This window comes from Cyphomyrmex costatus, unplaced genomic scaffold, assembly GCF_001594065.2.
Source record: "Cyphomyrmex costatus isolate MS0001 unplaced genomic scaffold, Ccosl1.0 scaffold75, whole genome shotgun sequence".
Classification (NCBI taxonomy): domain Eukaryota; kingdom Metazoa; phylum Arthropoda; class Insecta; order Hymenoptera; family Formicidae; genus Cyphomyrmex; species Cyphomyrmex costatus.
The window spans coordinates 2,759,937-2,782,257 of record NW_017280322.1 but is presented as its reverse complement, the minus strand read 5'-3'; the positions used below and the strand labels follow the sequence as shown (position 1 = coordinate 2,782,257).

At 34.5% G+C, this 22,321-nt stretch overlaps 1 protein-coding gene across 1 annotated transcript; it reads right to left on the bottom strand.

The window, feature by feature from the left end:
* Window positions 1-11,142: 11,142 nt before the first annotated feature.
* Window positions 11,143-13,480, bottom strand: Rab3 (RAS oncogene family member Rab3). The gene is made up of 3 exons (XM_018548665.1): window positions 13,268-13,480; window positions 12,665-12,955; window positions 11,143-11,772 (listed from the first exon to the last, which is right to left on the bottom strand). Exons 1-3 carry the CDS (start codon window positions 13,478-13,480, stop codon window positions 11,614-11,616), a joined length of 663 nt encoding a protein of 220 aa, XP_018404167.1. The 3' UTR covers window positions 11,143-11,613.
* Between the last annotated feature and the right edge of the window lie 8,841 nt (window positions 13,481-22,321).

Genomic DNA, 22,321 nt, shown 5'->3' with positions numbered 1-22,321 from the left:
AATTTTCATATTTTGTCTGTATAAAAAATCCGTACCTTAAAATACGAATTTATACGACGTTATGATAAACAAAATGTTCCTTTAGAAATTTGCTCGTAAACGCTTCGTACGTCATATCACGATTATTACATTAGTAAACCACATCGGTTATTCATAGATCAAATTCAAGGAACCGTAAATTATCATATAATAATTTAATAATCTTTTATTAGCTCGTGCAACGCACTAAATTTTACTTCTCAATCTATATTAGTTTTGTGACATGAATATATTTCTCTTTAGCGCGGGCATACGTCAAACACGTGTTGCTACGTAATTCGTTACATTCGCGCGCGTCCGCTCGTCAGGAGATGGTTCGTCGAGTGCCAAGGGCTTAATTTGTGCGGAACGAGAGATTAATCTAGCTTGAAAACGATTTTGATACGCGTGACCGTTTCCGGCTGTCCCCACGGGGGGCAAATCGGTATTCTAGCGACGTGCGGTTCAAGCGTGCTCGTATTAAGGACGAGTCGCGTGCACGCACGGTATAAAAAAAAAGGAAATAAATAAATTCCACCGCTTTGACGTTTGACAATGAAAAAGTACTAGCTTTGAGTGCACTTGACACACGCATTGCAACACGACGCGTGTAACTAATAACATAGCGTTGCAACAGTATCTCTGGAAAAAAATATACATATACGAGAACAGTTGAAATTACTGTCTCGATTTACTTTGAAATTACGATCTGCAGCAAGAGAAGCGTAGTTTAAATGTGGAGATAAAACGATATTAATTTATAACAAGAGTAAAGAGCTTACGTTATATCTGTCTGTGTATCTCTCGAGGCTTAATCTGCGAATTAACTAGTAATTAGCGGCGCTTCGATATTCCGTCTTTTGTTCTTTAGAATTTGTCTTTGATGTTTTTTACATTATTACGCATAATTTATATATATACATATGCAATTGCGATTATACATTAACAATTATGGATTACACAATTGTTAATACACATATGCATAAATTGTGCCGGAATGAATTCTTGCGTTACAATAATTATGGATTGCGCATTGTTTGTTTTATTTAATTAAAATAAAGTCCAGAGAATGTGTGTGACTGGCGTGAAAAAATATCAAGAGCCACGCTTGCGGATATCGATCCCACGTGTCCACAGCTTGTGTTTTACGAAATTTATACACTCGTAATATTAAGGTTTATATGTGACGTGAAGTTTGTTGGTCACGAAGGGAGTTCACGTTCAGAACGAGAGTACAAATTGTCAAGGTTGCAGTACCGATGGAATTAATGGATTAGCTCGGATGAATCGAGAAATGTATCATCTTTTCATGAGATATTGCGTTGCCTGTAACGTTGAGCGAAACGTTGGATACCGTTATCGCGATAATTGAGGTGTGACTATATTAGACTGATTCTCGTTTTTGCACGTTCTCTCTATATAGTATGTTTGTAAACGCGATTAAATTCGAAATTAATTTGCCAAACAATTATCCGTACAATGCAGCAAGCATTCATTTATAAATACCCGAAATGCTGATATATCTCATAATAAAAGAGGGAAAACCGATGACATTTCGTATGTAAAATAATTTATTCTGATGTAAAATAGGTAATATTTATTTTGGCGAAAAATATTTCCGCAGATTTGATTGGATTTTGAAAATATTTTGAGAATGTCAGCGAAAAATAATTGTCGGATATATTTTATGAGAGTTTTCGTCGCTTTATTACCTCGGCTATTCTATCATGTCGTTTCTTGCATGTGTAACATTCATTAACTGTTCCCTCGTTCACTTGGGAACAAAAAGATCATCGTGACACAGCTGAGTTGAACGCCGAATCCTCAGGGGGGACTGGAAAACTAGCGTTGTCGCGCAGCACGCGATATCGCGAGTTACACACACGGACGTTCTATTTTCGAATCCATTTCATGTCCACGGAGACCTAGGCACATCCAAATGAACGAAAACTGTCCTGTCACTCTTGTCGACAATCTAATAAATATCGACGTGAACATAACGGCGCCTCCATCTCCTGTGAGAATTGTCGAATCCCTGTATCTCCTCGTCCCTCCTTCTTCTTCGAGTCTCTTCTGTAACTCAATATAACGTATAGCCACGATGCCGAAGTGTTACAGAGCCCGACCTAATTTCCCTCGAATCCGGTATAACGACTTCGCTTTTGACCGAGTCTTCGTGCGCTGCACTCCGGAGACAATCTCGTTAGTCGCCCGTCGTCGACTACGACGGCAATGGAAAAACTAATCATGTGCTACAAAGCCTTGGGGGTTAATGGTGTGCCCAAGCGACAACTTGTGTTTTTTTTTAAATTCATGACACGTCTTAGCATGTGACGGTCTTAACGAGATTACTGGCGCTACCTCTAGCGTGACCTCTATCGTGTCGTCTTTTACCTATGGATTCTTTGACTAATTTCGTATCGATTTTTCATTAACGATAATGTCAAAGAGAGAGAGAAGATAGTTTCTGGTGTGAAGGAGCTACTATGGAAAATGGGGCAGCATCAAATTTTCGTGAAGAAGAAAAAATAGTAAGAATTTATGAAAAAAAAATTATCGAGATTACACGAGATACGCTTACGAAATCGAAAGTTTTAATTTATTCATTAAATAGTATATTTTACCGAGATAGTTCCGATATTTCGTGGCAGTTTGAAAATTTTAAATTTAATGGAACTATTATATACACGATGTATTTATTAGAGTTAAGAGCAAGCTTTTTTTTACCGTTGGCTACTCTGAATACCATTTTATCTAAAAAGATATACTTTAGATACTTACTTGTTTTATAAAGTAAAATTGGGTAGTCTTTTTTATATGCTTTCTGGCAAATTTATGCAAAAGGGAAGGGGTGAGCGAACTATTCTAAATGGGTTTTGCCGGCGCTTCACATTGTATCAGGTAGACATCGACAGCTCTTCTCTGTGGGTCAATGCCTATCGACTATTTTTACCTCATTGGAAGACAGGAAGGGTCTTCGCTTCTCTCAAAGCAAAGTATTCATACATAATTCCCTTTAAATATTCAAAGAAAGGTGTAAAAGTTCTGATCGTTTTACACATTCCATATACCTTCAATCGTGTAACTTTTATCAAGAAAGTTTTTACTCACTTCATGAAGCAATGCTTAAAAAAATCTGTTATTCTACTTTTATGTTATGATTAGATTTGGTAAATTTTTCAAAGAGTTAAATATGTAATGATGATGAATCTTACTTGACCAGACCAAATAATACTATATTGCTAAGTGAAATATATTATATATGAATCGCATAAGTTTTATGTGTGTGATGTGTCAAAATACTTTATGAAACAATATAATACTTTTTAACATCGTTAAATAATTTTACTCAACAAAGTTTTACGTTTAATATTTTACTGCGGTATCGTATCTTTTTAAAATTGTTTGAAATTGTTAGAGCTACATTACGCGATTCGAAGGAATCGAAGGAGCCACTCGAATGTTGTCTTTATGAAATTGGCCTCTCACTTGAAAAAATCGGAAGTTTTCTCAATAGTTCTGTTTGCGGTGGTTTTACAATTCCTGAAAAGTTTTAGAAATAGTTCCGTTTTCACGATCGTATAACAATTTACCGTTTATCTCAACTTTTAATGGTCGACGAAACACATCTATTGTACAATGCTAGCGTTTGTTTCTGAGCGAAACGGAATCAGGTTGCAGCGAGTTGCCAAGGATCCCCCAAAGTACATCGCGATTCCACGACGAGAATTAGTCGAGTATACCTCTGTAGAGGAAGGGAGAAAGAGAGAAACGCAGTAGGGTGAGATCCAACGAGGCGAATGTCTCGAGTGTTTTCTCGATGCAGCGATCAAGTATGCAACGGGAACGCGACGGGGATGTCTCACAGGGTCAACATTGCAACGCTAGTGTATGTCGCCTGGCTGTGAGCGCCAGATTTTTCCTGGACCCGAAAGCGAGGATCAAGCTTTCCGCATCGTCAGTCTGATGCCAAGAAATCTATTTACGGCGACGTCACTACGTTTTTGGACGTCCAAGGCCAGCGGCTAACAACTCTCTTATTTACCTTTTATTCGCCCTTAAAGCTCGATTTACTCGGTGCACTTCGTTTAATTCTTGTCCACGCTATGATGAGTCATTATCCTGCCAATATTTACAAGAGATACATGCAATCCAATATGTTGAACGTACAAATGAATACAGATAAATATTGCATGTAATAAATTTATTTTAGATTGATAAAAATAATTTGATAGGTAAAGAATCTTCTATGGAAAATTTTTATGTTAATTCTCAAAATAATTTCTGTACTCACAAATCTTTGTTGTATGTACATTTCACTGCGTTTGCATTTGTCGTTATATCGTGATAAATGTTTTATCTACGACAATGCCCATCAAAAGTGTCGAAATTCTATTTGTATGGACAATTGCCAACTTCCAGGGTACTTTTCTTCCTGAATTTACTTACGACATTTGTGTCGCTCATAAATTTTACGAATGTGATGATTACTTTGAATACGTACATATTTCTAGATTTATTGATTTTATGACATTTATTATGATGATTTTATAAAGAAAACGGCGAACGCGTAAAATTTACATTTATTAAAAAGAATAGAATTTGATTTGTCAAACTGTTAAGATTAAAGATTTGCAATGATGTGTCCATGATAGTATTTTGTTAGCGACAATGATAATTATTTTAATTATTTCACATTCTTTTTTGTCATAGCAGCAACTTAATGTGAAATCGCGATGTTGACACGTATAAAATTTTATCTGTCTGTCAACAATCAAATGACCGTATCTTATCGAATTATTTTTTTAGTAATTAAAGATTGCTGACAAACACCATCGGGAAGTAGTGCAGCTTTGGCGAATGACGAACTTTTCTCTTGTCCGACGTAATTACCTCTTTATTTCTTGCTGATCTTGCAAGATGCATCTTTTCAGCACCTCAACATATATAGTATCACGAGATTGGATGCAATTACGACGGACTGTCGGATTCCGAGCGCTAATTTTATATTTGCACGTAATTTTAGAGGGACGTACGTAATACGCACATTTTCAATGACGTACTCTTCTATTTCTATGCTGAGCACAGAAAGAAATGCAAGTTACCTATAAATTTTGGCGAGTTACTTAAAGTTCTCTTCAATTTTCCGTATTAAAAGTCTATAGAAAATGACTCTAATTATTATACTTGGCGATCGAATTCGCTGAGATAATTAAAATTGCAATCATCAAAATCATATTGTTAAATAATATTTAGATATTTATCGCAATCTCTACGTATCTTTTTTTTGTATTATTCTTACCTTCCTTCTATCAAGGGACGTTCGATCAAGCAGGTTCGTTGGAGAAAGAAACGCAAGAAGCGGCACAACGTTACTCCCGTGGAGAAAATCGATCGCTGACTGTATTTGTTTCTATACAATTAAGCTTTCTGTCTATATACGATCGATGTTTGATACACTGGCGTACAATGAAGCTCCAATTCCAGGGAAAGTCACTCTCCAACGCGATAAATTGCTATTCGCGACGGTGATCGAAATCTTCACGATATGCGCTATGCAAAGGCAGGAATGTAGTAAGATCGCAGGTCGCACAAAGAATCAACGGCGACGTCACTTCTCGACGTTTTTCCGGCAAAAAGATGAAGTTCTCGAGATTGTCGTCGCGTTTGACGTGACGTCTAATAATTCTTTTGCGACGTGAGCGAAGATATTACGAAGATATAATATTATACATACCTTCGCGAAAAAATATTTCGCGAATTTACCGGAGGATTCAGTGATTGGTACGACGAGACGCGAACGCTTTGCAGAAAATAGGTATATTAACAAGGATTAACAGAACTTTTCCGGATTTTCAAATTTAAAGTCAGAAATTAATTTTTGTTCGAAAGGTCAAAAATTTTCTGAATACTTCTATAATGAGGAGAAAAGGATTGAAAAACTTGAAATCGTTCTACAAACTCATGAAATCATTTCTGTAGAGAAGTTTCCCTTTGAATTAATCCTAATTCGCCGACTTTTCTGCAAGGCGGTAATGGCGGATTGTGAAGATTAACAGAATATATCTTTTGAGTAAGATCGCGATAAGTGCGATCACCAACTACCTACCAATTGGTCCTCCGAATTGTTTGTCAATGATTTGTACACATGTTGCAAATTATAGATTTACTCCACTGCTCATTTCTTTCCTTTTTTTTTCCATCGATGTCTTTCGAGTGCTTGCACCGCACATACACAGCACATGCATATGTAATTCACAATTAGCTCTCTCTGTCATTTCTTTGTTTTAAATATATATATATATGTATGTATATATGTATATCGTTTACATTTGTCGCTACGTCCGATTCTCAAAGTATTTGCCATGTTACATTCTCTCATTCTTTTTCTCTCTCTCACTCTCACTCTCTTTCATTCTCATTCTCTCTTTGTCGCGTGCACTCTCTCTTTCTCTCTCGGGATCTGCGTCGGATTGTGCACATATATACGTACAATTAACATATACGACGTAGCAGTCGTTGAAAACATCCATGATTGACTTTTGCTACAATTATACAGCTTATTTAGAGTACAACAGTTCTGTTATACAAATGATTTCTTTCAACGTGACGCCTGCAATGTGATTGTTTTCTTCTCCTCCACGTGTATATATGTATGTGTGTTTCCTTGTTGCTCTTGCATTATGCGTGTGGAATGTATTGGTGGATTATTGTTTTGTCATTAATGTAGTTATCGTTAATATTAGGCGTATATATATAGTACAGTTTACACACCGTACGATACATACATACAGATGCCCGCGACAGCCGGAAAAGTTTCTCTCTCTCTCTCTCTCTCTCTCTCTCTCTCTCTCTCTCTCTCTCTTCCTCTCTCTTGTCATCATTAATTAGCATTTGAATTACATTAATAGGTCGGTCAACTTTACTTGCGCTTTCTACACTTGCACATCTTTTTCTTGCCAAAAATATGCACAGAAAAGGAGAAGTAAGAATATAAGATATCCTTTCATTTTTTTGCAATTTGAGTTCTTGAAATTGATGTTTTATTATTTTATAAATGTATTTGTATTATATCATTTGTATCACATATAATATATTGTATCAAATCTTATTGGACCGTGAGAATTTAAACTAAATATCGATGAGAATATGCTATAACGGTTAAGTTGGATCTTGGATGCTTCTAATTTATAATTTCGTGTGAATTTATGTACTACGTATGTAGATTCTTAAATGCGCGCCGAAATTTTTTTCAAACTTACAACGCAAACTCTAATAAACTATCGCAGTACTATTACAAGTAAAATTGACTACCAATCTAACAATTTTGATGCTCGTAGCATCTTGAATTTAATAATGTTAAATGACATATTAAAATCTATGAATAAAACATATTAAAAATCTTTAAATAATTAATATTGCCTCTATTATTTGAATGTATGATGTATGTAATGTTCGTATTGTTAAGGAGACTAAGAAGTATGCTTACATATTCGTTTCAGTACTTAGACTGAGTACTGAATCAGTAACTGAATCAAAAATAGACTGATCAGTCTAAGTACTGAAACGAATATGTAAGCATACTTCTTAGTCTCTTTAACAATATGAATATTACATACATCATGCATTCAAATAATAGTGGCAATATATTTCCAATATGATACAATCGATCCATATTTTCAATTTTAACGTCTTTTTGTTTGCAAGATATGTAACAACAAATCTTTCAATTCGTTGTTACTATTTGCAAAATCCAAAAGGGAGAATTACTGGTTATATTAGTTGAGGAGGACTAAAAAAAAGAGTTCAAACTTACTAATTGTATAATTGATGAATAATAAAGGATTTCGAGAGATTTATTTTTAATTGATTGCGTACCAATAACAACGTGGCACTCTCACTCTCATCCCTTTCATACGATTTCTTTTAAAGTTGGAGAGTCAGTGAGAAGATTACTTTTGAAATTTGATAAATTAATTATTTACAAATTTTTAATGTCATTCATAGATTTTAATATGTCATTCAACATTATTAAGATCCAAGATGTTATGAGCACCACAATTGTTAGATTGTTAGTCAATTTAACTCGTGATAGTTCATTAGACTGCGGTAGTTCATTAGAGTTTGTAAGTCTGAAAAAAATTTCGGCGCGCATTTAAGAATCTACATACGCGCGTAGTATATAAATTCACACGAAATTATAAATTAGAAGCATCCAAGATCCAGTTTGATCGTTACGGCATGTTCTCATCAGTAATATATTGTATTTATTTATATTTGCATTTATTTGTATTTTCCATTTTATATAGATTTCAATGTTTTAACATTATATATTCCATTTTCGAATTCTATAGTTCTTTAAAGGAAGATAAAATCATACCACGTTGCCAAAATGACTTTTTCCTCTCATATTCTTGCTTTCGCTTCCACTTGTCGTGCTCGAAGTGGAGAAAGTATAGAAAAAGGAGAGAGACCTTAATAAAAAAAAAGCAGAAATTGAAATCCCGTATAATTTCGACGAGTTCAGATTTTGATAGACAAAAATAGACGTAGAACGATCTCTACTTATTTGTAAATGGGAACGCGATAATTGGCGCAAAATTTTTCCGTTTTTTCTTTTCTATAACAAAAATCGAACTCGTTGAAATTAACTCGTTCTCAATGCTAGCTCGATAAGCTACGCTTTTTGAACACGCGGTTTTACACACACTTTACTTCTCTTTCTCTCCCCGATTACACGAGGACACATTCGTTGTCGACAATTCGCTAATCCGCGACGGTTCGTGATCGATTAATTGTGCAATCGATCAGTGCACTCGGTGTCGCGGGCCGTACGATCTCCGACATGCTTCTCGCGAAAAAATTCGCGCGGCTAAATTAACGCGTACACGTTACATCTCATTACAGATTCAATGATACATGATAGATACCTTTTTGTTTTTATTATCTCACTTATGTACAGAGGGCAGCTTACCTAATAGGTAGGTTTAACGCCGGATGACGACTGAAGTAGTAAGCGGGACGCCGACACTCCTCGATAATTGACGCCAGATCGATGCTGCTGGTACCTCTGAATGATTTACAATATAGTTGTATCCGGCCCTGTTACAATCTCGGCCTTCGTCGATCCCGATAATAGTGCTCGCTAATGTTTGCTACCTTAAATAATTCGAGGGAAGAGTGCCATTACGATCGATACAATGTGAAGTGGCTGACTGATAAAATTATTGAACGTTTCGTGATATCACGTTGACAGTGCCTCAAAAAACTCAGAGATCTAAAAATGTTATGGTCTACCGAAGATGATATTCTCTTTTGCTCGCAATTTTGCTGTTTTAAAAGTCGCTTAATAGATAATCGTGAATAATTATACACAGCAAGAACTACAGAAATTCTCTCAGAGTTTCTTTTTTTTTTGTATATAAATCTGTCATTTTTTTAAATGTGCTTTTATATTAATAAATATCCGTTTTCGTTTTGAACGAGACGGGGCGAGATATAAATAAATTTATGAGTTACAAAGTGTAACGAAAGATAAGTAAAAGTACAATTATAAGTATTAACAGTACAATTAAAATTTTTTCGTAAACAACAGTGCTAAGATTTAATGTTATAATTGCCCTTAACAGGACACTAAAACATCCGCAACGATGTACTTCAGTCGCAACGAAAAAACATAGTTTAACATCTGAATCGCTGGATTGAAGTGCTCGAGATTTTGTGAGCGGAAATGAATTGTGCATATGACCGACGTTGATCGCCATCGTCATAAAAACAGTTTTATATCTAAATTACGAAAATTACGGGCCGAGTATACGTCAGTGAATCATCGATATAATTGCACCATAAATAATCGAATACACTACCTATTGATCGGGACAAAACACTTCAAGTGTGTTAAAATGGTTGAGAAATACTTTAGCGAAAGATGTAAACTTCTATTTTAAAAAATGGGCAGCTTTAAACTTTTTTAAAGCGTATCTCGCTGAAATATTTTTCTTTTCAATATTTGAATTTTTTGAGTTTACAGTATCCGATTATAGATCGATTGTCAGATCTATTTAACTCGCCGCTTCAATTACATATTAACGTAAATAAAATTCAATAAATATTAACGTGAAATATCAACATAAATTAAATCGTGCTCACGCACCGCCTTTATTGTGTTTAATCCTTCAATTCCTCTGGTCTCCGTGAACGTTTTGAACGTGCTTGATGTTCATCGTTGAATCTTTACCGCTGCAATCACTAATTATTGTTATAGAATATCGCTAAATATTAAATGTATGACAATATTTAAATATATAAATACTCTCTTGAATAATATGTTTTCCTCTAAACAGCTTAAACAGCTTGCAAGTTCCCAGCAATATTAAAACGTGAACTTTACGTACACAACTGCGTTGCTCACATTGAGATAGACAGGAGGAGCTGAAGGATTAATTCGACTCGGTTACATCTCTGATTGATCAGTATTTCGAATTCATGGAGTTTTATCGAGCGATTAACGCTTATTGTCAGATTTTCCTGGGCGTATCTTCCTTAATGCTTGAAACATGGAATCATTCCCTTTTGCGTGAGTCTACAGTGCCAAACATCGAGTGAGCAACATCGCGTCCCTGCTATAACGATCGTCGTCATTAATCATTATCAACCGCGACAAAATGCACCTTTGTTTAATTTCTCTCCTTCGCGGTTTATTATCTTCTCTTCATTAACAAAAATTAAAGTATCCATTATTCCCTTTGGTTTCAAATCTTGATGCCACAGATACGTGAAAACAATTTTCATACATGCATTGAGCGAAATAATAACAAAATTATTATTTCAGTATAACGTGAAATTATAATTTTTCTGATTATTTTATACAGTTATTTTTGTAAAACTTTCTTTTTTGTGTGTGTGTTGTTACAAAAATTGTTTTTATCCAAATGATTAATTGAACTATGACTAATTGGATCTTCTGCTGTTTTGGCTTTTCCGAAGGAAATAAAGAATTGATTAAATCTCAATTATAAGTTTAATTAATATTCGAGAGCGCGAATTTGTATGATTATTACACATTTACTTCTAATAATAAAAACGCGACTATTAATCATAAAATGGAAAATACATTTTCGCGTGTCTGCAACATGGAAATTTGAATTTTCGGAAATTATATCAAGTTTATCTTTGACTCTCAAGTGGATTAACCGAAAGGAGAACCGCAACCGTTTATTTGACGGTCGTTGACTAACTTGGTTGCCACCTCGATGATCACAATCATTATGTGTATATATATATATGTATATATTTATAGCGTACATTATTCATATATATCATCTCGCGCCGAGAAAGAGTGAAAGAAAATGTGTGAGAACGAAAGGCGAATTTTAAAATAAATAACATAACGAGAGGGAACGACGAAGTAAGTAGACTAGTTAACACACCAGCGTCGCACACGACACTTTCTTCTCCTTTTTTTTCTTTTCCTCTCTCTTTCTCCTTCTTTCTCCCTTTTTCTAACACACGTAACACACACGTGCACACATGCGCGCAGCACACGCACAAAATACGATCTCTCGGTTTTTCTCCTTCTTCTGCGTCGCATTTTTTTTAGCAATTACAGTTAGCGTTCGCTGGATTGGTCGGCTGATCAGTAAGTCGTTGGCCCTTGTTCTGACCCATACCACCCGCCCCCATCAGGGTTGGATCATTATCCAGAGATTCGCTCATCTTGTCGCATATTATGTCCACCAGCTGCTCGAACACCGCCTGCCGAAATAAGAGAAAAAGAGAATCGATCATCTACGTGGCCTCGCGACAAGTGGGATCGATATATGCCTCGCATTCGCGTCTAATCCAAAACACAATAAAGCGAGATCGAAAACGTCAAAGATCGAAAACGAGGACTAAAAATTCTTATAAATTTTTACATTAACTTCAATTATGTACAGATATAAAATAACTAGAAAAATTATATTTTTTTCTTGATAAATAGATATTTAGCTTTGAATGAGGTTAATATTTTAGAACAAAACTTATTTAATCTTATTGGACCGTGAAAGTTTAAACTAATAAATACCGATGAGAACATGCCGTAACGGAATTCTCGCACGGAATGCCAGAGATCCGGATTTGACTTCCGGCCGAGGTAATATTTTTCGCAATATAAATTAATTATTTACAGATTTTTAATGTCATTCATAGATTTTAATAAATCATTCAACATTATAAAGATCCACGAGCATCAAAATTGTTAGATTGTTAATCAATTTAACTCGTGATAGTATTGTGGTAGTTTATTAGAGTTTGCATTGTAAGTCTAAAAAAATTTCGGCGCGCATTTAAGAATCTACATACGTAGTACAAATTCACACGAAATTATAAATTAGAAGCATCGAAGATCCAGCTTGACTGTTACGGCGTGTTCTCATCGATATTTATTAGTTGAAACTTATTTACTTTTCAAAAATTTATGTTAATTAAACATGTTAATTAGATAATTATTGATTGAATAAGAGTTATTTATATCATTTTCTGCAAATAGGAAGGCTACAAAAATTAAAAAAATTATCTCCTACATACGAAATTTTATATTTTTAGAAATAAGAAATTTCTGCTTTTTATTTAATGAACAGTCAGTTACCGAATTTGTGACACGTACCTTGACGTTGATGTTCTCTTTGGCCGAGGTCTCGAAGAATCGTACTCCTAATTGCTCCGCCAACTGTTTTCCCCTTTCGGTACTGATCACCCTTTCCTCTTCCATATCGCACTTGTTGCCGACCAGAATTACTTGGGCGTTGTCCCACGAGTAATTCTTTATTTGCGTAACCCAATCCTGGACTGAATTAAACGACTCCTCGTTTGTGATGTCATACATTAAGATAAAACCCATCGCGCCTCTGTAGTAGGCCGTCGTGATCGTTCTGTATCTTTCCTGACCCGCCGTGTCCTGTCAGGATAACAATGATCGATAAGCGGTGTAATTTTATATTATACAATATACATGGATAGTCATGCATTGCTTGCAACACGACATTTCTAAAAATATTTTATAAGACAGATTGTTAAAATACCAATTAAAAAGTAATTAAAAACGCATATATTTGTTATATAATATATAGGCTAGTCATTATTTTAATGACACATTAATCTTGAATAATCCACGTTAATATCATAAAGCATCCATATTAATATCATAAAATTCCTGCTTTTCGTCAGGAAATTATATTATACGTGCATAATATATTGATTATGTACTGACCCAGATTTGTAACTTGACCCTTTTGTCGTGTCTGAAGACAGTTTTCACCTTAAAGTCGATCCCTACGGTTGACACAAAAGCTGAAGTAAAAGAATCGTCCGCGTAGCGAAAGAGGAAGGAAGTTTTGCCAACAGATGAATTGCCGATTATCAGCAGCTTAAACATATAATCGAAGTTTTGATCCGCGGCATCTCTGCCATCCTGACGCGCCATCTGTGAAAGAATTATTCGTGTTATTTTAATTTATGAATTTAGATAATTTCTATATTTTTATCCAAATCGAAGAATTAAGAAATTAAAAAAAGTTATAAATGAAAATATTCTTATTAATTGCTGGATTTAATATCTAAAAAAATAAATTTCAGGATTAATTTTTTTATGTAATATAGGAATTATAAATTCAGATAATTTCTACATTTCCAGAGCTATAAATTTTAAAATATATACATTAACAAATTACAAGTGAATTATAAATTAATTATAAATGGAGAAAGACTTATTAAATTTTGAATTTAATAGAGAAAATTTGATTAAAATGAAATATTAAAATGTGTTAATATAAAATGTATTACATTTTATATTTTTTAAAATGTAATATATAATTTATGATTAATAATTACAGAAATTATCAGAGTAAAATTTATTATACTTTTTCATGTTTTGTAATAATTGTGGGTCAACGATTTAAAAGAAAGATGCACGAGACTTATATATTGTGATTGGCTTTGTGTGTGTGAACGTCGAGGTGAATGTGCACGTCGTAAACTGTTTTATATCGGACGAGATGGACAAAAGGAAGGTGCACGATGCAATAGATGAGTTTACTACTGATGTGAAATTTGTCACGGTTTATCGGGTCACTTGGTCATGTTCACGAAAACGCTGGATAAAAATATCGAAAAGTTCGAGGTACATAAAGCCACATGAGAGAAATTCGGTTTTACTGTAGAGTGTATGTGTGTCAGTTTTGGAATCAATTCAACAACACCAATAAAAAGCTTTTCGGGGAATTGTTATTTATCAAATAGTTTTCTTCTTGAAAGTGTTTCTTTTGTCAATTCTAACAGAAGCGAAAATAAATACAAAACTGTACAGTATTTGAGTTACAATATTTTTTGAGTCCTGTTACTGACAAAGCAGGATTGAAAACTGTGTGTAACTGAAAACGCTCAAAAATATAGTTGCAATATGTACTTTTTATTGGTATCGTCGAATCATGAATTGACCGTTTAAAGGGCCGTTAAAAGCATTGAAACCTTTTTCGGAAAACCTTTGGTGTTTAAAATCTTTTCTAAAAAATTTTATAATTTTTTAGTCATTTTAAAAAATTTTGAATATGAAAATATTATAATATCTTCAATTTTTAGTTTTAAACAACGTAAATAAATTTTGGATAAGGATCAAAAGAAAATTAAATTTTATTAATGCTCTTTTGGTCAACTGTTAACTTCGCGTTATCATGTAATTATTTTCACAAGTCTTTCAATTGAAATTACAAGCGGGAAATTTAATCAAATCACTCGATCGTGGAATATATAAATCAATATTATCCCGCATGAATCTCAATTGAAGTACATTGAAATTTTCTCGCGCGTTTTCTCTTCGTTAGTTAGTTCTCTCTTTGCTCGGCGAAAAAGCACTCATGCTAACGGATATTCATGTCGAGTCGATATTCCGATACCGGATTATTCCTCTGTGAGGTAATCTCGACGATAGACAGCATCCGGGCCATCCGTGTGCGTAGCTCGAAAACGGAATCCTTAACTGGCGTGTAGGACGTGTTCTTGCACCTCCTCGACATCTCAAATGTCATACAAATACAACACTCAATCGATTTCTCTATCCTTTTACACTCTTTTTTTATTACAACTTTCGATCACATATTCCCATGATCGATTTTTCAGTCCGTTTTAGTTTTTATTGATTGCAATTTATTAACCATTTTATCTCAGTTGTCTCTAACCTCGTGCTGCTGTCTACAATTCATTTATCGTTTTATATTAATATAGTCTCTCATTTCATTACTAAAACTCATTAACTGCTTGTCTCTCTAATCTTGTTCAAGTAATTGTTTTATTGAATATTTATTTCTATAGATTTATTAAATAACGAGGTATTTGTTTGACACTTTGCTTTGTCTTAAACTTCCTTCAGCAGACGTTTTTGTTGGTAAGATTATTGTCGATTATTGTCGATCATTTTTCCGACACTATTTTCACTACTTTTTTTCTTCTTGACGCAAAATGAAATGTATTGTCTCTCCTCGCACTCAACGGGCTTAATTAATCCGAAGAGAATCCAAGAGAATAATAAAGGAATTATTGTGAGAAGCACTCTTGCGTAAACGGCATCACGTTAATGCGAAATTATTAAACTCGATTCGAATAAAAACTGGTCTGAATGAACAACGTGGCGATTGTTCGCGGTTCTTTCTTCCGTTTCTTATTCCGCCGTATTGTTTCCACACGCGTGACGACGTGTCGACGACGATAATCGGACCTGCGAGCGATAGTCTGCGGTTCGCACAGGTGCGTATGATCGCATTTGTGTTGCCTTAGTTTGTTCTTGTCATTTGGCTCTTCAGTGTGTAAATAAATAAATTTTATCTGAATTTTTCAGGAATTTTAAGCAAAAACTTAAGCTATTTTTTTATATACATTTAATTATATATTAAATATAATGTTGATTATTTATTTAATTAAGGTAGATATTAAAATTAAAACTTATTTCTATTTATAATCCAATTAACTCTCTATTAAAGAGTAGTTTAGGAAAAAATATTTATTCTTAATAACCTATAATTATTCTGAGCATTATTATATTACTAAACATATTATTATAGACTCAAAGCAAGCTTATGCTTATATTGAAATTGAAAAATACCAGGAGCAATAATATCTTATGTAAAAATAACAAATATAACACATAACGAATATGCATATCGTGTGAAAGTATGTATACGTTTTTTAATTGATGTATACATGACACAACATTTTTCCTTTACAATATTTCTTGAAGTTTCTCAGAAATCGTTCGTGTCAAATGATGTATTGTGAAAATATAGGCGAAGCATATTTACATGAAGAGAGAAAATTTATCTTCGGAACATCTAATCTATTTAACGTGACAGTAATTAACAAAGGTATCACCTTTCGTCGCAGTTTGTTCTCTCTCTCGTTGCAAAAATAACCATTCCCGTGACAAAGTGCAAAAGAAGAAATTTCTTGTAGCTCATCGATTACTGACTCGTCAAAAGGCGACTATACTTGCGGTTGGAAATAAATTGGTGGATCGAGAACTATAAATACAACTTGCACGAATGTAAAACCGAGGGTGAGCCGAGAAACTTTTAGATTCGATAGCAGGTTCCTATCGATTTCGCGCTCGATTCACTGTATAAGTTATTTCAGAAGTAAAAAAAATATGACCTGTTCTTCCGCTGACAAGAACCTATAAAGATCTTGTTTACGCAAAGTTTTACTATATATGTATATGACACAGAACACAGAACATGCTTGAAAACTATCTTCGATGGATTTGAAATCTACTTTCTTCTCAGAATTTTGATAAAAGTTTCTCATCTTCTTTCGCGCGATTCCTTATCATAATTATTCTAGTCAGAAAGTACCGCTAAAATTTGATTGGAATGTATTTTAAGATCGGGCAATTTTATTAAATTTATTGAATTTGCGTTTAAAATTTTATCATCAAATTATTATCAAATTTCACTGAATTTAATTTGACATTTGAAATTTTCACTTACATGTGATTTAAACATTATCAATATTTCGACATTCTCGATAGGAGGAACTTGAGGCCAATTCACAGATTAAACTCGCATATTCTCTTAGCACGTATTCAGAGGCTCGTGTGCCTTCACGTATCACTGCTCGGAGTTACCAATGTGCGTTAAACGGATGCAATCAAGACAAATGACCGCGACAATTACACAGGGAGCACTGCATATAATTATTTCGCGAGGCGTAAAAGGGAGAGAGTAAAATCTCATCCGGAAGATTGCGTCACGCACTCACACATACTAGATGGCACGGTTAAAGAAAAAGTAGGACAAGGTTTTCCGTGTGCGATAACGATATCGGCGCCGTATGTCATGTCAACGTTAACAACGGTCGGTTCTCGTAAAAAAGGAAAGTGCAGGTATGTCACCACCTGCGAGCATTGTTGTACAATGTTACGGCAATTTCCGTGACGGACGGTAGAAAGTAATTGAGTGTGTCTCGGTGGACAGATGATGATTGAGACGACGCGCGTTCTACGGGCATCAAGTAGTTACGGAAATCGATGGTACGGCGACGACGGTGGGACAAGTCCATTTCTTCTTGGCAACTTCGTTTTTGCACGAAATTACAATTTCAGTTTCATTATCAGTTTACATCGAGGTTGGTCGCAATATATGTTTCGCTGATCACGAACTCGATATCCTATTTCTTTACATATTGATTATAATTAAATTTCTGATTTTGCTGCGAACCTTTTTTTTCAAAGTTCATTGAAATGTGCCTTAATATCCGCAAAGATATTCGTATTGAATCCCACAAAAATAACTTCGTGAGGTACAACAATACATGAAATACTAGTGAGATGCATTGATAGAATGGACACAATAGGATCCGAAATTAGAATCTATATAGTCATATGGAAAGAACAATTTTGCTGAAATATTTAACTAGATATAGATCTGAAAATAATTTTGTTGAGCCATCAAAATAATTACGTATAGGAAACTCAAGTATGATGAATAATGCTACAAAAAATTTTGACATTCTAGCAATCAACTTGAGCGTTTTACATAATTATTTTGATAATCTAACAAAATTATTTTCAGATCTGTATCTCTCTATAATTATAATATAATAAATTTTTAGATATTTTACAACTAGTAAAAAACATTCTTTCCATGTTCCATGCAGATTTGAGGATATTTTTATAGGGAGAGAGGACACTTTGGTTTTAATTCTTTGGCTTCGTTCAACTTGTAACAACTCGATTCGAGGTGGGTCAGATTACAATTATCGTCTTTCGATGGATGTGCAATCGTCCGATCCGCGGCCGCGCTCGATTCCATTGATTTCCGACGGCGTTAGCGGAGCCAGCGAGGGAACAAATATTTTCGGAGGCAAATCGATTGTCATACCCGGTTGCCCACCCACGCTTTCATGCTCTCGCACCGCCCGTTCGTAGTTACGTAGTTTCGATTTCAGTGCATCCGTAGAATGAACGGCGACGGAAGATGGAGCCTCCGTTTACGTCAGAGGCACGCGCGTTGGCGTAAAGAAGTAAAGTCTTTGAACAGCCGCCCGGCGCGCCTACGTCGAGGACGAGCAATTAATCCCTTCGAAACGTTCAGCTGACTAATATCGCGATGACTTTCTATCTTGTAAAATTATTAAAGTTGATCCCTTCGATAAATTAATAAAACACTACTAAAGTCCGATAATTTTGTAAAATGGTTACAAACGGCAGATGAGATCTCTAATTAAGAATGATAAAAGGCTAAATTTTTAATTTTGCACAAAAAATATTTTATATAACGTGCGACAGAGTATCATACAGTATTTTGATTGACTTGTAAAATTGTATGTTATTTTATTTTAATTTATGAAAATGAGCTTATGAAATGAATTTAATTCTTAAATTATTTAATTATAGTGTTTGTATGTACCAGGAATTTTGAAAAGATCAATGATATAATTCTTCCGGGAAAGATTTAAGAAAATCAATCCGTCAGTCATCGTAACCGATGATGGAAGTCGATACTCAGCTGGGTGTTGGACGACAGAAAGCTAACTTATCGGCCTGTTCCTTTATCTCACTTCTTCTCAATAGCTTTAATAATTAATGAAAAACTCGCATGAAGGTATTCATGGCACAAGGTAAATCTTTGCGAAATTTTAGTACCGAGGAATAATGTGGAAGGAGATGACACGAAACGGATAAATGAACAAGGAATTGATTGGAAGAGGCTAGAGCGTGGTTGCCTACGTCACGACGACTCTACGGCGTCGCATGAAACGCAGAAAGTGAACTCGAGTGAATGAAAGGCCAGGCGATCATGCCCGCAGTTTTACGACTGGCAGAAAAGAGACAGAGAGAAGAGACTTTATCATCGCCATGTGTATTTGGCTAAGCTTTTCACAAGTTGTGGGATAACATACGAGAAATTTAGATTTAAAAAATAGAGAAAAGAAAAAGAGATGAAAGCATACATAAAATAGGCAAATGATAACATTCTAATCTGCGTATTTTTTATATCAGTATACATTTTACGTAAAACTTAAAGAAGAAAGAGAAAAATGGAGAAAACAAATATTCAGAAAATGAATATCGAAATGACAGAGAGGTAAGCAGGAGCCATGAGAGATCAAGAGAGCGCGAGAGAAAGGAGAGAGCAGGAACAAGAAAAAGAGAGAGATAGATGGAGGGAAATCAATAAGCAAGCTATCGACGCGTTTACTTTTGTGAGAAAAGCCTCTTTCGCAAGTTCCTGAGTCTCTAACGATAGCGAATGAGTTTTTTCGCGGAAGTGCTCCGAGGTGTCACCTGGAAGAGTCACTCCCTGGGGATGGGGAAGGAAGCTGTCTCCCTTCAACGGACGACGGATCGTTCCTCGCTGTGATCGTCGACGTGGGGAATCCCGCACGGATTCGCCGTCGGTTGTCGGCTGCGACGAGAGATGCGACGACAGACGGGATGCACCACGCGCTGCGCTGCGCTCGGCTGCCGATCGATTAATATTTAACGCACGAGGGGGGTTCGCGAGGAGGGGGCTAACGGGCGGCCAAGCGCAGACGGGGGATATTCCTCTGGTTGCAACAACGCGCTCCCGCGATATCTCGCACTGACCAGCACGGTACACGGACAGGGGAGTTTATTTCGTAACAGCGAATACAAGGAAACTGGACTGACCGATCTCGTTGAAACGTCTCGCGCACCGTAGACCACCCGCTTGGCTATAGCTAAAATATCGACCATTTCGTACGACCCCCGCCCGTCGTCGACCCGATCCGGGGGTAGATCCGCGCCTGCGCTACCAGCAACCCCGACTGACATCAATATAATCGTGAATAGAAGCACACGTTCATCGGGGGAGAGAGAGAACACTTGTTGATCCGGGGGATGCCCTGCGGATATCGCGCCTAGAATGACTCCGTGATTTCCAATCCGGTTCAATTCTGCGAGATTTCTGCAAATCGATTGCCGATGATTATTATCAGTCTCATCAGATATTTCCTTTTCGCTATAGAAATATATTTTAATTAAGATTTTATATATAAAAATTTTTTGTATTTAAAAGCTTGAAATTTTCCATTCCTTGTTAATATTGACTATTATCGATTTGAAATGATTTTTATCTGTTTTTAATCTGAGAGATTAAATAAAAAAAGTATTTGATCATCTTGTTTTTTTCTTCTTATATTAAAAAATTTGTTATCAGTATAAGCATAAGGAAAAAGAAATAATCAAACAAGCGAATGACAGATATTTTATAATTTTTCGCAGATATATTTGATAATTTTTAGAAAATTTATTTTATACAAAATATTAATTTAATAAGTTTTTTTGAGTTAAATGATTTTTCTTTTTTTTTTTTAAAAGAATATATCAATCGATTTAAATGTTTAAATGAAATATATTTGGTATAAAAGAATTAATGATCAAACTTCTTTCACAATTTTGGATAAAATATTTAATTAAAGAATCTGTCATTAAAATTTAATATAAAAATTTCTCTCTCCCTCTCTCTTTCTTTTATATATTTAGTGAGAAATTCATAATTAATCTCTTAAATATGAAAGACTACCTGTTCCATCTACAGTAAAACTGAAGAACCGTGAGCTTTCCTCTGTTCTTGTCGGCTGGCAAGTCTTTCATCATTATCAATATTGATTTAAATTTTAAATTGATACAATGCCTCAATTATTAAATGATCAACTCTTGATTAATTTATGTTCCCGCAGGGATAATTGATCCGCACAGCTATTTGGGCTTATTGTTAGCGAACTCACGCATCCGAGCTCAATACATTCACACATTATGTAGACATACATTCACACATTATATAAACATATGTGCACAGTATAAGCGATAAGGTAATACGAATTTGTGGAAAAATGAAAGCAAAACACAATTTAATTGGAGAAAAATGCAAAAAATTAGTCGTGTGTTTCGTATGTAATATAGATGAAAAAGGACAATAAAAGCTAAGATTATGTTCTCTCCCTTAATTAAAAAAAATGATTAGTTTATACTTACTGTGTTATATAATTGTATAATTTTTTTTGTCGCATAATTATGAACAATAAATGATTTAAACTACAATATATATCAAATTTCCTTTATTTAGTTTGTTGAAAAATATAACTTATATATGTTATATAGATTATACAGATTTTTTATTATATTTTACAATATATAAAGGAACCAAATTGTAAAATATAAAGTCTTGTATATATATTTCTATCTATTAAAATTATTTTATTAAGAATGAAAAAGATAGCGATATTCGAGTTTATTTATGAAAACATAATATATGATTTTATATTACTGATATACATATACATATATGTGTGTGTGTGTGTGTGTGTGTGTGTGTGTGTGTGTGTGTGTGTGTGTGTGTGTTGTGTGTGTATACACACACATATATTCTATATTTAATATTAAAGATTATCAATTCATCACAGAGAAGAATGAAACGCAACAGCGTTAATAAGGCTTATTTCTATTTAGTTCTTATTTTTTTTCTCAATTTTTTAAAACTATATGTTAATATATTCAATCACAATAAAAGGATGCAAGTTTTCATAAAAGCTTTCCTAAGTGATAACGAAGAAATAAATCTTAAAAGTCAACAAAATAAGTCTATCAAGTATTCTACTAACCTTTAGAAATTTATATTTTTTAATTGAAATTTTTGTTCTTTTTTTTTCCAGTATATGACAATTGTGGCAAATGTAGCAAATATAATGATATTTTGGGAATCATTAAGTCCAGTTTAGAATCAAAAAATCAGTTTTTGTATTTCTAAAGATTAGT

Coding starts and splice junctions, on each gene's coding strand:
- Rab3 (XM_018548665.1), bottom strand. CDS start 13,480: ATGGCGCGTCAGGATGGCAGAGATGCCGCGGATCAAAACTTCGATTAT. Junction 12,956..13,267: donor GGGTCAAGTTACAAATCTGG/GTCAGTACATAA, acceptor TTATCCTGACAG/GACACGGCGGGTCAGGAAAG. Junction 11,773..12,664: donor AAGAGAACATCAACGTCAAG/GTACGTGTCACA, acceptor TTATTTCGGCAG/GCGGTGTTCGAGCAGCTGGT.